Below are 12,443 nucleotides of genomic sequence, written 5' to 3'. Positions count from 1 at the left end.
GTGTTAATTCTCAACTGCTATCCAAGCCAAGCCAATCCAATCCAAACGATACCCAATTCCTCCAGACAGATTTCAGAAGCCAAAAAATTGAACAAGCACACTTGTGTGTAGTCAGATTGGACAAAATGCATGGGGTAGGACAGGATACAGTGTAAAACTAGTTGAGCCACTACAAAAAGACAATATGCTTCATGCCAAGCTGATTGGGCTGGAAAAAGGAAAGTTGGGAAGTTGTAAAAAAAATTTTTTGTTCTATGTTTGGCTCAGCACCATATGGAGTGACTGAAGAAAATGTTTGAACTGTCCACTATGACGGTGCTAACCTGGACTCAAGCTACCATGGGCTGCTGACCTGACAAAGTCTGCAACTGAGTGGGGCCACCACTCTAGATGAGGTGAGAGCATCTTCTGGAGTGGTCATTGTCATATTAAGCACTGACTGATCTACGGTGAGAATCAATACTAGTGTGAAGAATTTAGAGCAAAGCTGGATTTCAGAGAAAGTGGCGAGGTTTAAGAACAGGACTATTTTCTTGTGTATGAGAAAATGAAGGTAGGTAAAGAACACCTTCTGTAGGGTTGGGAAGCTGAAATCATGGGTTGTACAGGTAGTAAAGGTTGACTTAATTAAGTAGTATAAGTTGAATGTATACAGTGCCTTGCATAAGTATTCACCCCCTTGGATGTTTTTCCCTTTTATTGCTTTTATAAATCAATCATGGTCAATATAAGTTGGCTTTTTTGACACAAAAAAATCACAAAAAAGCCCTCTTCAATGTCAAAGTGAAAACAGATGTCTACACAGTAATGTCAATTAAATAAAAATATGTAATATAAAATAAGTGATTGCATTAGTATTCACCCTCTTTAAAGTGACTGACCTAATTCAACAGAGGTCCAGCCAATACCGGTAAATATAAACATGTTTGTTCGTTTCTGTTACTACCTTTTAACTCTGTTTGTCACGTTTAACTCAGAAGTCAGGAGGATAACCGCACTGCTGTCTCTTAGGTGGAAATACAGTTCCTCATCATGACATTCCTGTCCCCTCAAGATCTCTGCGGACTGGGAGGCACCAGTCGGTATTGGCGAGTACGGATTCGACACCCTTCTCTTTGGAAATATTTTCTGTTGCGGGATCTGCCTCTGTGGTCATCAATTGATCACCTTTCAATGCCTGACATGGAGAGTCTCGAGAAAGCTCTGTGGGAGAGCTCGGATTCAGAAAGCCGAGATTTTATGGCTGAGTAAGTACAGACCAACTGTGCACACGTTTGTTAAGATGAGCAAGTAGGCCTACACATCGTCTTCTCTGAACAATTTTGTTCTTCATAAATATATAAAAAGTGTCATAAAGATGTCTTGGTCAAGCGTGTAATCTTATTTGTTTTGGGAATTTGCATTGACATGACACATATCTGCTGGTAGTTGAAAGAATGCTAGAAAGAGACCTAGAGATGAGCTTTTTGTCAAAACAAATACACTGCACCCCACACGGGATAAAACATACTTTGGCGGTTGATTTGACCAGGCTGCAGCCCTCACTGACCATTAAACAATATTCTGTCCTTGCATACAGTTACCTCAGGGCTTCCCCAGCGTGCCGTGGCCTGTGGCATCAGTCAAGGCCAGCATATGAAACAGTGACCTCCTTCCTGAAGTCCATGGTGATGACGGCTGGACCTCGCTTTGCCATGTTTGGACCTGGAATGGAACAACTCGATATTTCATGGGTGACAACCATAATGGACTCCCCCAACATCCTTACAGTCACAGGGGTGACCCAAAGACAAATCAATGGTCAGTGTGTGTGTTTGCCATGTGTTACCTGCGTAATCCTGTCTCGTAAAGAACCAACTCAAGATGTCTCTGTTTTCTGTTTCTTGTTTAGTTGTCTTGTGTAGTTGTATGTACAGTGGCCAGCACAAGTTCAACATATTGACACTTTATTCAACTGACAGGTGAGACCTTGTTCATTTGACGGTTGAACCCTGCATGATACTTTCATTTTTCCCTTTAACATATTCTGTACATTTTTAAATATATTTTATATTTAGTTTTTCCTATGTTTGAAAAATAACTTAATATATGTATTGTTTATTGTGTATGTTTATTGTTTGCACCAATGTACCACAGGAAATTCCTGTTCCTGCAGTAAAAACCTTTCTGATTCTGATACCGACATAAAAATAACAATTAAATAAATGGAAAATAAATGAATGACATGTAAATATAATAAATCCACAGTAGAAAGGAGAGGATGATAGAGGAAAGCAGGAATCCATATTCCATAGGGAGCTCAGTAGATTCTTGTGTGTTGAATCTGGTAATGGTTGTTGTTCTGCCTTACAGGTCAGAGAGGGAGAGCTTTCGTTTAGATGAAGAATCAGGGAGGCCTGTGTTTAGCCTCACTCCCAACATTCAGGAAGCGTGCCAAGCTGTGAACGGATTCATCTTTGTGGTGAATGCAGAGCGAGGAAGAGGTAAGACCGAGGCGGTTATTGACAGATGTTAATGGGCCTCATTCTCGAACGCAGTTAAGAAAAATTTAAGAGGAATTTCTTCTGAATTGGATTTAGGAAAACATTTGGCATTCATGAAAGTTCTCTCATCTGGGATTTGTTCTGAACTTCAGAAGACTTTCCGAACTCGAAATAGCAGTCGTAACTCGGCCAGAGTTTTCTCAAATGCGATTCCCTCGTGGGCCATCTTGTGGTTTTTGGAGGAATCGCATTTAAGAAAACTGTCCGTGTTAGAAGTGTTAATGAATTTGTGAGAACTCGTTGGTGATTGCGTTCACATCAACTCTACAGACATCCTCGGATTAAAGTAATTATAATAATAATAATTACGAGAATATTTGTATCATTAACAATTACGTTTCACATGTATAGTCATGATTCTACGAGGCACCGTGATGTCATAAAATAAATAAAAGGACTGCGCTCGTCTAGTGAGCGTCGTTTGGCACTGCCGTCTGTGCAAGTACGGCAATCCAGAATTTTCATTTGTAGTTCCACGTTGGTGGAACGAACTGCCTAGCACTACCAGAGCAGGGGCGTCCCTCTCTACCTTTAAGAAGCTTTTGAAGACCCAACTCTTCAGAGAGCACCTCCCTTCCTAACTGGCACTTCGACTAGTGCTTAACTTGCACTTACAGCAGTTACATTCCTGCACTTTGTTTTTATTTTCTATTTCGTTTTTCTATTTCTTATGTAAAGTAGTATTTATTGTTACACTAGGTCTCTATTGCTCGTAGCTTGACTGTTCTCTCCCTTGTACGTCGCTTTGGACAAAGGCGTCTGCTAAATGACTAAATGTAAATGTAAATGTACACGAACACTGCAAATGTAAGTGAATAAATAAATAAGCACTAAACTCAATCGCGTAAAAATAGCCATAGTGGAATATAATGGACACATCTATCCTGCAACAGTACCTCCACCTCTACACCGGTTCTGCGTTTACTTGTGCTCGCTTTCCGCTTTGACATGACTCGCTTACGAGTTGCTTTCGCGTGGACTCGGTAGATTCCGACAGCACATGTCACTACGGTTGCGTGCCCTTATAAGGTGCTGGCGGGGCGAGTATGTATGCAAATCCAGGTGCACGAGAACGCGCTTTCAATTTAAGAAAACTCTTCCCGGGGAGCACAGCTCAGAACACTTCTGCTGTGTAGGAACACATGTTCAAGCGTTCATGAATTTGGTGGAGGTCTTTTTCTTACGTTGCTTTTCCGAAGCCCGTAAGAAACATTTCAGAAGAAACTTCAGAAAATGTTCGAGAATGAGGCCCAATGTTTTTAAAGTCAGAACAGAAACCTACAGTATATACTGCATTATACTGGGGATTAAAGCCACCAAGGTGCAACTGAGAACTCATATCTAAAATGTAATTCCTTTACATCTCATAGACATAGCACATCAGTCATGTGATGTTGTAACTACAGTTCCATTTTTGTGTTATAAATCACCCATCAAACACTCTTTGTCTGTGTGTGTGTTTGTGCGCGTGTGTGTGTGTGTGTGTGTGTGTGTGTGTGTGTATGTGTTTGTGTATAAGAATCCGATGAAGCGATGGAGAAGGAGTTTGCTCAGATCACGGCCATGCTGGAGCCTGTGTGGGGCCCCTCCTCTCGGCCCCTGCTAGTGTTGTCCTGCACGTCCCGAGAGGGGCCAGAGTGTCCCCGTGTCCCCTGCCTAAAAACAGCCCAGCGGCTGAAGCTCAGCCTCTTGCCAAACCCCTGGATGGTGAGAAAATGTTACTCTGTTATCTTAATGTGTCTTCCTGTGTGTGTGTGTGTGTGTGTGTGTGTATATATATATAATACAGGACATCTTGTTGTAAGGGGTCATACTGACGACAACAACAGAGTTTGTTTTTACAATGTGACTTAAAAGAACTGTGTAGCCATTGATGTCACACATAATGAATGATGTTAGCTTATAGAGACTCACTTAGGGAATGGTGTGGATGAGGTGAGTATTTAAAGTATTAGCATTGGTTATTATTGACATATTAGAATTTGTATTATAGAAAAATATGTGATGTGGTAAAATATATTTAAAGGAATAAGTAAATTTACATAAGTGATGTAAAAACATTCTATTTAAAGGTTTGAAAGAGTAGCTACATTGTTGTTTTCTCATTAATAGTGAAGCACTTAACATACCAATATCTGTGATGAACCTTTTCTCCCCAATGGTCTCATCAGAAGATGTGTTTGTATTCTTTCAGGTGCAGGACACAGTGGCAGAGTCACTGCCAGGCTTTCTGGATGGTATTCTGTGGTTACTCAGACAGACTGGAATGAGAATCTAGCCCTGGAGAGACCTAGTTTATATAACTGCAGTAAGACGTCGTTAAGGCTGACAAGAGACTTTGACAACAGTGACATTAAGACGCTGACAGTGGTGACTCCTGTAAATGCGCAGACTCCTGTGAACGACGAGTCTCGATCAGCAAATGAAAATGAGACACACACCCACGGACGGGGGCTGGGGAAGCCATTTCATGACGTAGAGAAGTCCCAAATGGTTGACTCCACCTCAGCATTGGCAGGTTGTAATGAGCCATTTTTATAAAATGCAGATGGTTCAATGGTGATTTTGTCAGTATTAACACCAGCATTGATATGTTTCATAGAATTGTCTCAAGGCGCTTTACAGAGCCCAGTGCCTGGACCCCCTTAGAGCAAGCACAATGGCGATCAAAGTATTTAAATTAAATTAAATTAAATTAAATTAAATTAAATTAAATTAAAAGGATGCTAGTATTGGGTGTAAATGAGATGCTATTGACTGTGGGTAGATGGCTAGATAGTATCATTCTTAATTGATTGGGGCCTACAAGCATAACCTCAGTTTTATCAGAGGTACGGAGCAGGAACTTGTTAGCCATCCAAGATTTTACATCTTGTAGTGAGGTTGTGTTGTGACCTTCAGATCTCCTGCTGCACATCAAGTTAGCAGTGTAATGAGAATACAGGTCTTTTGATAGAGTAAAACAGTGCTATTGGTTTTAAATAGATGGCAGTAACATAGAAGTCGATTTACTGACACTGACCAACATCTTGGTTATTATTCAGTGTTACTCTTGTCTTTGTTGGTCGCTGGATAATGTGTGTACTCCAGCCACCAGCCCACTTAAAATGCCCTGGAAAATGCTTTCGTGAATTCTCAAAATACCAGACTTGGACATATAATTCGAGGACACATGGCCATTATTTACACTGGAGACAGGGATACTATTTCCAGTTCTGCTGTTTACATACATATCACTTGCTTTTCTGGTTGTTTTCAAACCCTGGTTGCTCTTCTAGTTGTTTAAATTGCTGTTTCAGCTTGAAGGTATTGAGTAAGCGATAGCTGAGGAGTAAGACTATTGCTCAGACCAGAGGAGCTTGCCCTGTTCAGAATACTTAAGTTTACAGTGGACGCTACATTTTCTGTGCTGAAGATTATACTTTAGCCACCAGGGGGCAGCACAGTTCTGCATTTACTGATGGAGGTTGAACTGACCAGAAAGCTATTTATGTTTTTGAAATGTGTTTTTAGCTTGTTTAGCACATGTTATTGTTTGATTAGGTAGGTTTGATCTAAAGGACACAATTCCGCCATTCAAAAATTAAAAACAAAGAAAAAATGTGTGATATGTGTTGTTACTTCATACAAGTTCATCTTTTCTTGTTGTGGTCAGTTTGAGGTTACAAAAGCAGTGTTAATATGTTCTGTAGTGCATTGTTTAGATTAACAGTCAAGTCATACATTTTAAAGATCTCAAATGACCATTCTTTTTTTTTAGTTCTTTCACCCTGTCACATACAATTAGTATGTCTTTTCATTTTGTGGATAAAATGGAATCACACTAACTCACAGAATTTTTCCATTTTCTTGTACAGCTCATTATCATTGTTGCTTTCTGAGGTTCCACAGCAAGTCAGATTAAACTTCAAAGGGTATGTTGATTTTTGAAAAGATAACTGATTCAGTATTGCAAATATCTTGACTAAAATGCCTAAAATCTCAACTTTAAGTGCCTTCATGATGGTTCCCAGAATGTCATTTAAAGTAGTTTTCAGTCCAAATAGCAAAATGTCGATTCAAACCACATTTATTTATATAGCACATTTGAAAACAACAGTTGAGTTGTATCAAAGTGCTTTTCAGTCAAGGTGAATCAATTTACAATAACAATAAACAAGAACAACAGAATAGAGTAAAAAATTCAAAAGACTAGAAACATATAGAACATATAAAATATATAGGACATATGAAAGCAATAACAGTGAAAGAATAAATGACCAAATAACACAAGGCTGAAGTAAAAACAAGACAAAAAGAGAGATAGATGAGCAACCACTAAACTACTATATAAATAAACAAAAATGGCAAAGACAACTTAAAATGAACATAAAACAACACATTCTGTTCAAACATGATAAGGAAGGAATATTTCCTTGGTAACAGCCGTGCCAGTTGCTCTTGGAAATGGTTCAGGGACATTATACACTACTTAGCAGGCTTCACAAGACCCTCCTTGAAATAGCCAAGGCGTCGTCATGCCAAGCATTTTTGTTGTCCATGCCAGCTAACAATGGGCTCAACACAAAGTGGCACTATGTCATTTCTGCGGCTTTCAAATCCAGAGAGAAACCCCATAGAGGGTTCTATGGGGTTTCTCTCTGGATTTTAATTTTTTTTTCTTTAAGTTGGAAAGACCAAAGACTCAATCAGGATTACATTCTCCAAAAGACAAATATATTATCCATATAAACAGGAGACAGCCATCATTTTCGACCATGTGTTAATTCTCAACTGCTATCCAAGCCAATCCAATCCAAACGATACTCAACTCCTCCAGACAGATTTCAGAACACTAAAAATAGAGTGAGCACACTTGTAGTCAGATTGGACAAAGTTGATGGTGTGGGTAAGATTCAGTGTAAAATCAGTTGAGCCACTACAAAAAGACAATATGCTTCATGCCAAGCTGATTGGGCTTGAAAAGGGAAGTTGTGCAAAAAGCTTTTTTGTTCTTGTGTGTTTGGAGTCTAGGATGATATGGTTCAGCACCATAAGGAGTGACTGAACAAAGGAGCAATGACTGAAGAAAATGTTTAACTGTCCACTATGACGGTGCTAACCTGGACTCAAGCTACCATGGGCTGCTGACCTGATAAAGTCTGCAACTGAGTGAGGTCACCACTCTAGATGAGGTGAGAGCATCTTCTGGAGTGGTCATTGTTATCTTAAGCACTGACTGATCTACGGTGAGAATCAATGCTATTTATTGTGAAGAATTTAGAGCGAAACTGGATTTCAGAGTAAGTGGCGAGGTTTAAGAACAGGACTATTTTCTTGTGTATGAGAAAATGAAGGTAGGTAAAGAACACCTTCTGTAGGGTTGGGAAGCTGAAATAATGGGTTGTACAGGTAGTCAAGGTTGACTTAATTAAGTAGTATAAGTTGTATGTATACTTTAAGTGTGATCTTACTGTGAATAAGAGAATGCCACTGGTCTGCATGAATAAATGCTGGCAGTTTTGTTGATATTGGGCTGTTGTCTTTGTTTGTTTGTTTGTTTGTTTGTCTGAGGTTTGATATTTAGATATCCACTCACCAGCAACAGTATACTGAAATAGAACTACTTTATGGTGTCATACTACTATACTGATACTATTATACTACTGCTAGAAGAACTGCGTCTCTACTAAAGTCTGTTGTATGCGTAGTGACTGCGGAGCGATACTGTACACGAAGGTGGCCAACGTAACCAGCGTGACTACATTATCCACAATTCAGTGCAAGTTTGACAGACACGTGGAACTTTCACTGTTTGCGGAAGAGTTTGTTCTTCTTTTTGTTTATCTTCGATTGTTGTCATTTCTGGCATTCAGTTTGTTGGATTTCAAGAACCAAATGACAACTACTTCCCATGACTACAATGAAACCTGGCAATGAATCTGTGGTTATAGGACACTTCCGGATTATTAAAGACAGACTATTTGGAGTTAAGCGTCCAAAGAACGCACCTAATGTTGACGATAGTTCTTCGCATGAAGGTTTGGGCAGTTTGGACACCTTACCGGTAAATATAAACATGTTTGTTCGTTTGTTACTACCTTTCAACTCTGTTTGACACGTTTAACTCTGTAGTCAGGAAGATAACCGCACTGCTGTCTCTTAGGTGGAAATACAGTTCCTTATCATGACATTCCTGTCCCCTCAAGATCTCTGCGGACTGGGAGGCACCAGTCGGTATTGGCAAGCACTGATTCGAGACCCTTCTCTTTGGAAATATTTTCTGTTGCGGGATCTGCCTCTGTGGTCATCAATTGATCACCTTTCAATGCCTGATATGGAGAGTCTCGAGAAAGCTCTGTGGGAGAGCTCAGATTCAGAAAGCCGAGATTTTATGGCTGAGTAAGTACAGACCAACTGTGCACACGGTTGTTAAGATGAGCAAGTAGGCCTACACATCGTCTTCTCTGAACAATTTTGTTCTTCATAAATATATAAAAAGTGTCATAAAGATGTCTTGGTCAAGCATGTAATCGTATCTGTTGTTGGTAGTTGAAAGAATGCTGAAGAGACTGAGACATTTTTGTCAAAACAAACACACTGCATCCCACAGACCCACACTATGCAAATACATTGGCCAGTTGATTTGACCAGCCTGCAGCTCTCACTGACCATTAAACAATATTCTCTCCTTGCATACAGTTACCTCAGGGCTTGTCCAGCGTCCCGTGGCCTGTGGCATCAGTCAAGGCCAGCATATGAAACAGTGACCTCCTTCCTGAAGTCCATGGTGGTGACGGCCGAACCACGCTTTGCCATGTTTGGACCTGGACTGGAACAACTCGAGATTTCGTTAGTGACAACCATGCTGAACTCCCCCAACATCCTTCCAGTGACAGGGGTGACCCAAAGACAAATCAATGGTCAGTGTGTGTGTTTGCCATGTGTTACCTGCGTAATCCTGTCTCGTAAAGAACCAACACAAGATGTCTCTGTGTTCTGTTTCTTCTTATGAGCTTGTCATCCAATCTTTGTAATGGGCCACTATGCCAAGCATGCAACACGTGTGAAAAAATACGTTTTCATGATTTCTATCCAGGGATTGGATCAGGAATTAGTTTCATGTACAGTGGCCAGCACAAGTTCAACATATTGACACTTTATTCAACTAACAGGTGAGACCTTGTTCATTTGACGGTTGAACCCCGCATGATACCGACATATAAAAATAATGAAATAAATCGAAAATAAATGAATAACATGTAAATATAATAAATCCACAGTTGAAAGGAGAGGATAGTAGAGGAAAGGAGGAATCCATATTCCATAGGGAGCTCAGTAGATTATTATGTGTTGAATCTGGTAATGGTTGTTGTTCTGTCTTACAGGTCAGAGAGGGAGAGAGCTCGTTTAGAGCATGTGGATGTCCACAGTAGACTGTTTACACTGAGGGACGATGAAGAATCAGGGAGACCTGTGTTTAGCCTCGCTCCCAGCGTTCAGGAAGTGTGCCAAGCTGTGGATGGATTTATCTTTGTTGTGAATGCAGAGCGAGGAAGAGGTAAGACAGAGGCTGGAACGCCCTGATGAAATGGCAGATCTGTGAGGATGGAGGGTCAGAACAGAAACATGTATACTGCATTTAACTGGGAATAAACGCCACCAAGGTGCAACTGAGAACTCGAGTATCTAAAACGTATTTCCTCTCATAGACATAGCACATCAGTCATGTGATGTTGTAACTACAGTTCAATGTTTGTGTTATAAATCATCTATCAAACACTCTTTGTGTGTGTGTGTGTGTGTGTGTGTGTATAAGAATCCGATGAAGCGATGGAGAAGGAGTTTGCTCAGATCACGGCCATGCTGGAGCCTGTGTGGGGCCCCTCCTCTCGGCCCCTGCTAGTGTTGTCCTGCACGTCCCGAGAGGGGCCAGAGTGTCCCCGTGTCCCCTGCCTGAAGACAGCCCAGCGGCTGAAGCTCAGCCTCTTGCCAAACCCCTGGATGGTGAGAAAATGTTACTCTGTTATCTTAATGTGTCTTCCTGTGTGTGTGTGTGTGTGTGTGTGTGTGTGTGTGTGTGTGTGTGTGTGTATATATATAATACAGGACATCTTGTTGTAAGGGGGTCATACTGACGACAACAACAGAGTTTGTTTTTACAATGTGACTTAAAAGAACTGTGTAGCCATTGATGTCACACATAATGAATGATGTTAGCATTTAGAAACTCACTTTGGGAAGGGTGTGGATGAGGTGAATATTTAAAGTATTAGCATTGGTGACACATTAGAATTAGTATTATAGAAAATCTGTGATGTGGTCAAATATATTTAAAGGAATAAGTGAAACCAAGTGATGTAAACACATTCTATTTAAAGGTTTAAAAGAGTAGCTACATTGTTGTTTTTAAGATATGAAATCCAACTCATCAGAAGATGTGTTTGTATTCTTTCAGGTGCAGGACACAGTGGCAGACACACTGCCAGGCTTTCTGGATGGTATTCTGTGGCTACTCAGACAGACTGGAATGAGAATCTAGCCCTGGAGAGACCTAGTTTATATAACTGCAGTAAGACGTCGTTAAGGCTGACAAGCGACTTTGACAACAATGACATTAAGACGCTGACAGTGGTGACTCCTGTAAACGCGCAAACTCCTGTGAATGACGAGTCTCGATCAGCAAATGAAAATGAGATACACACCCACGGACGGGGGCTGGGGAAGGCGTGGCCGCCCATTTCATGACGTAGAGAAGTCCCAAATGGTTGACTCCACCTCAGCATTGGCCTTGCAAGGCGAGGTGTTGAGCCATTTTTATAAAATGCAGATATTTATAAAAATGGTGATTTTGTCAATATTAACACCAGCATTGATATGTTTCATCAGTCATATCATTTAGTTTACAGCTCAAAAAACATATAATAATGCTATTGGTTTTAAATAGGTGGCGTAGAAGACATAGAAGTCGATTTACTGACACTGACCAACATCTTGGTTATTATTCAGTGTTACTCTTGTCTTTGTTGGTCGCTGGATAATGTGTGTACTCCAGCCACCAGCCCACTTAAAATGCCCTGGAAAATGCTTTCGTGAATTCTCAAAATACCAGACTTGGACATATAATTCGAGGACACATGGCCATTATTTACACAGGAGGCAGAGGGCTACTATTTGGAATCTTACATTTCCAGTTCTGCTGTTTTCATACATATCACTTGCTTTTCTGGTTGCTTTCAAACCCTGGTTGCTCTTCTAGTTGTTTAAATTGCTGTTTCAGCTTGAAGGTATTGAGTAAGCAATAGCTGAGAAGTTAGACTATTGCTCAGACCAGAGGAGCTTGTCCTGTTCAGAATACTAAAGTTTACAGTGGACGCTCCATTTTCTGTGATGAAGATTATACTTTGGCCACCAGAGGGCAGCACAGTTCTGCATTTACTGATGGAGGTTGAACTGACCAGAAAGCTGTTTATGCTTTTGAAATGTGTTTTTAATTTTAGGTGGGAGTTTGCAGACATTGTTAGCTGATTCTGTCCAAGTAACTAATGTGAACTATTGAAATAAAAAAATGCCATTTCTATTGCCACTATTGCCTTTCTTGTTAAGCACATGTAAATGTTTGATTTGGTAGGTTTGATCTAAAGGAAACGATTCCTCCATTAAAAATTAAAACAAAGATGAAAAGAAAACACAAAAATGTGTGATATGTGTTCTTACTTCATACAAGTTCATCCATTTTTGTTGTGGTCAGTTTGAGGTTCCAAAGGCAGTGTGCAAATGTTCTGTAGTGCATTGTTTTGATTAACAGTTTGGTCATACATTTTAAAGATCTTTTCAAATGAACCATCCTTTGTTTTGGTTTGTTTACCCTGTCACATACAATTAGTATGTCTTTTCATTTTGTGGATAAAATGGAATCAC

At 40.2% G+C, this 12,443-nt stretch overlaps 2 protein-coding genes across 4 annotated transcripts; both read left to right on the top strand.

The window, feature by feature from the left end:
• Positions 1 to 911: 911 nt before the first annotated feature.
• LOC105894174 (F-box only protein 4) lies at positions 912 to 5,212 on the top strand. The gene is made up of 6 exons (XM_031585033.2): positions 912 to 1,247; positions 1,580 to 1,800; positions 1,892 to 1,961; positions 2,353 to 2,483; positions 4,063 to 4,250; positions 4,738 to 5,212. Exons 1-6 carry the CDS (start codon positions 1,033 to 1,035, stop codon positions 4,819 to 4,821), a joined length of 909 nt encoding a protein of 302 aa, XP_031440893.1. The 5' UTR covers positions 912 to 1,032; the 3' UTR covers positions 4,822 to 5,212.
• Positions 5,213 to 5,338: 126 nt separating this feature from the next.
• Positions 5,339 to 12,108, top strand: LOC105904305 (F-box only protein 4). 3 transcript variants are annotated; one of them, XM_031585031.2, is made up of 9 exons: positions 5,339 to 6,457; positions 7,557 to 7,717; positions 8,399 to 8,589; positions 8,689 to 8,924; positions 9,225 to 9,445; positions 9,622 to 9,697; positions 9,911 to 10,083; positions 10,342 to 10,529; positions 10,981 to 12,108. In XM_031585031.2, the coding sequence occupies exons 3-9, from the start codon at positions 8,437 to 8,439 to the stop codon at positions 11,062 to 11,064; spliced, it is 1,131 nt and encodes a 376-aa protein (XP_031440891.1). In that variant the 5' UTR covers positions 5,339 to 6,457; positions 7,557 to 7,717; positions 8,399 to 8,436; the 3' UTR covers positions 11,065 to 12,108. The 3 variants fall into 3 exon arrangements, with proteins under 3 accessions (XP_031440891.1, XP_012687617.2, XP_031440892.1); XM_012832163.3 differs by having other exon boundaries at positions 5,339 to 7,717; XM_031585032.2 differs by lacking the exons at positions 5,339 to 6,457; positions 7,557 to 7,717 and having other exon boundaries at positions 7,765 to 8,589; positions 8,732 to 8,924.
• Positions 12,109 to 12,443: the final 335 nt, after the last annotated feature.

The sequence above is a fragment of the Clupea harengus genome, chromosome 18, assembly GCF_900700415.2.
Source record: "Clupea harengus chromosome 18, Ch_v2.0.2, whole genome shotgun sequence".
Classification (NCBI taxonomy): Eukaryota; Metazoa; Chordata; class Actinopteri; order Clupeiformes; family Clupeidae; genus Clupea; species Clupea harengus.
This window is presented reverse-complemented; position numbering and strand designations above follow the sequence as displayed.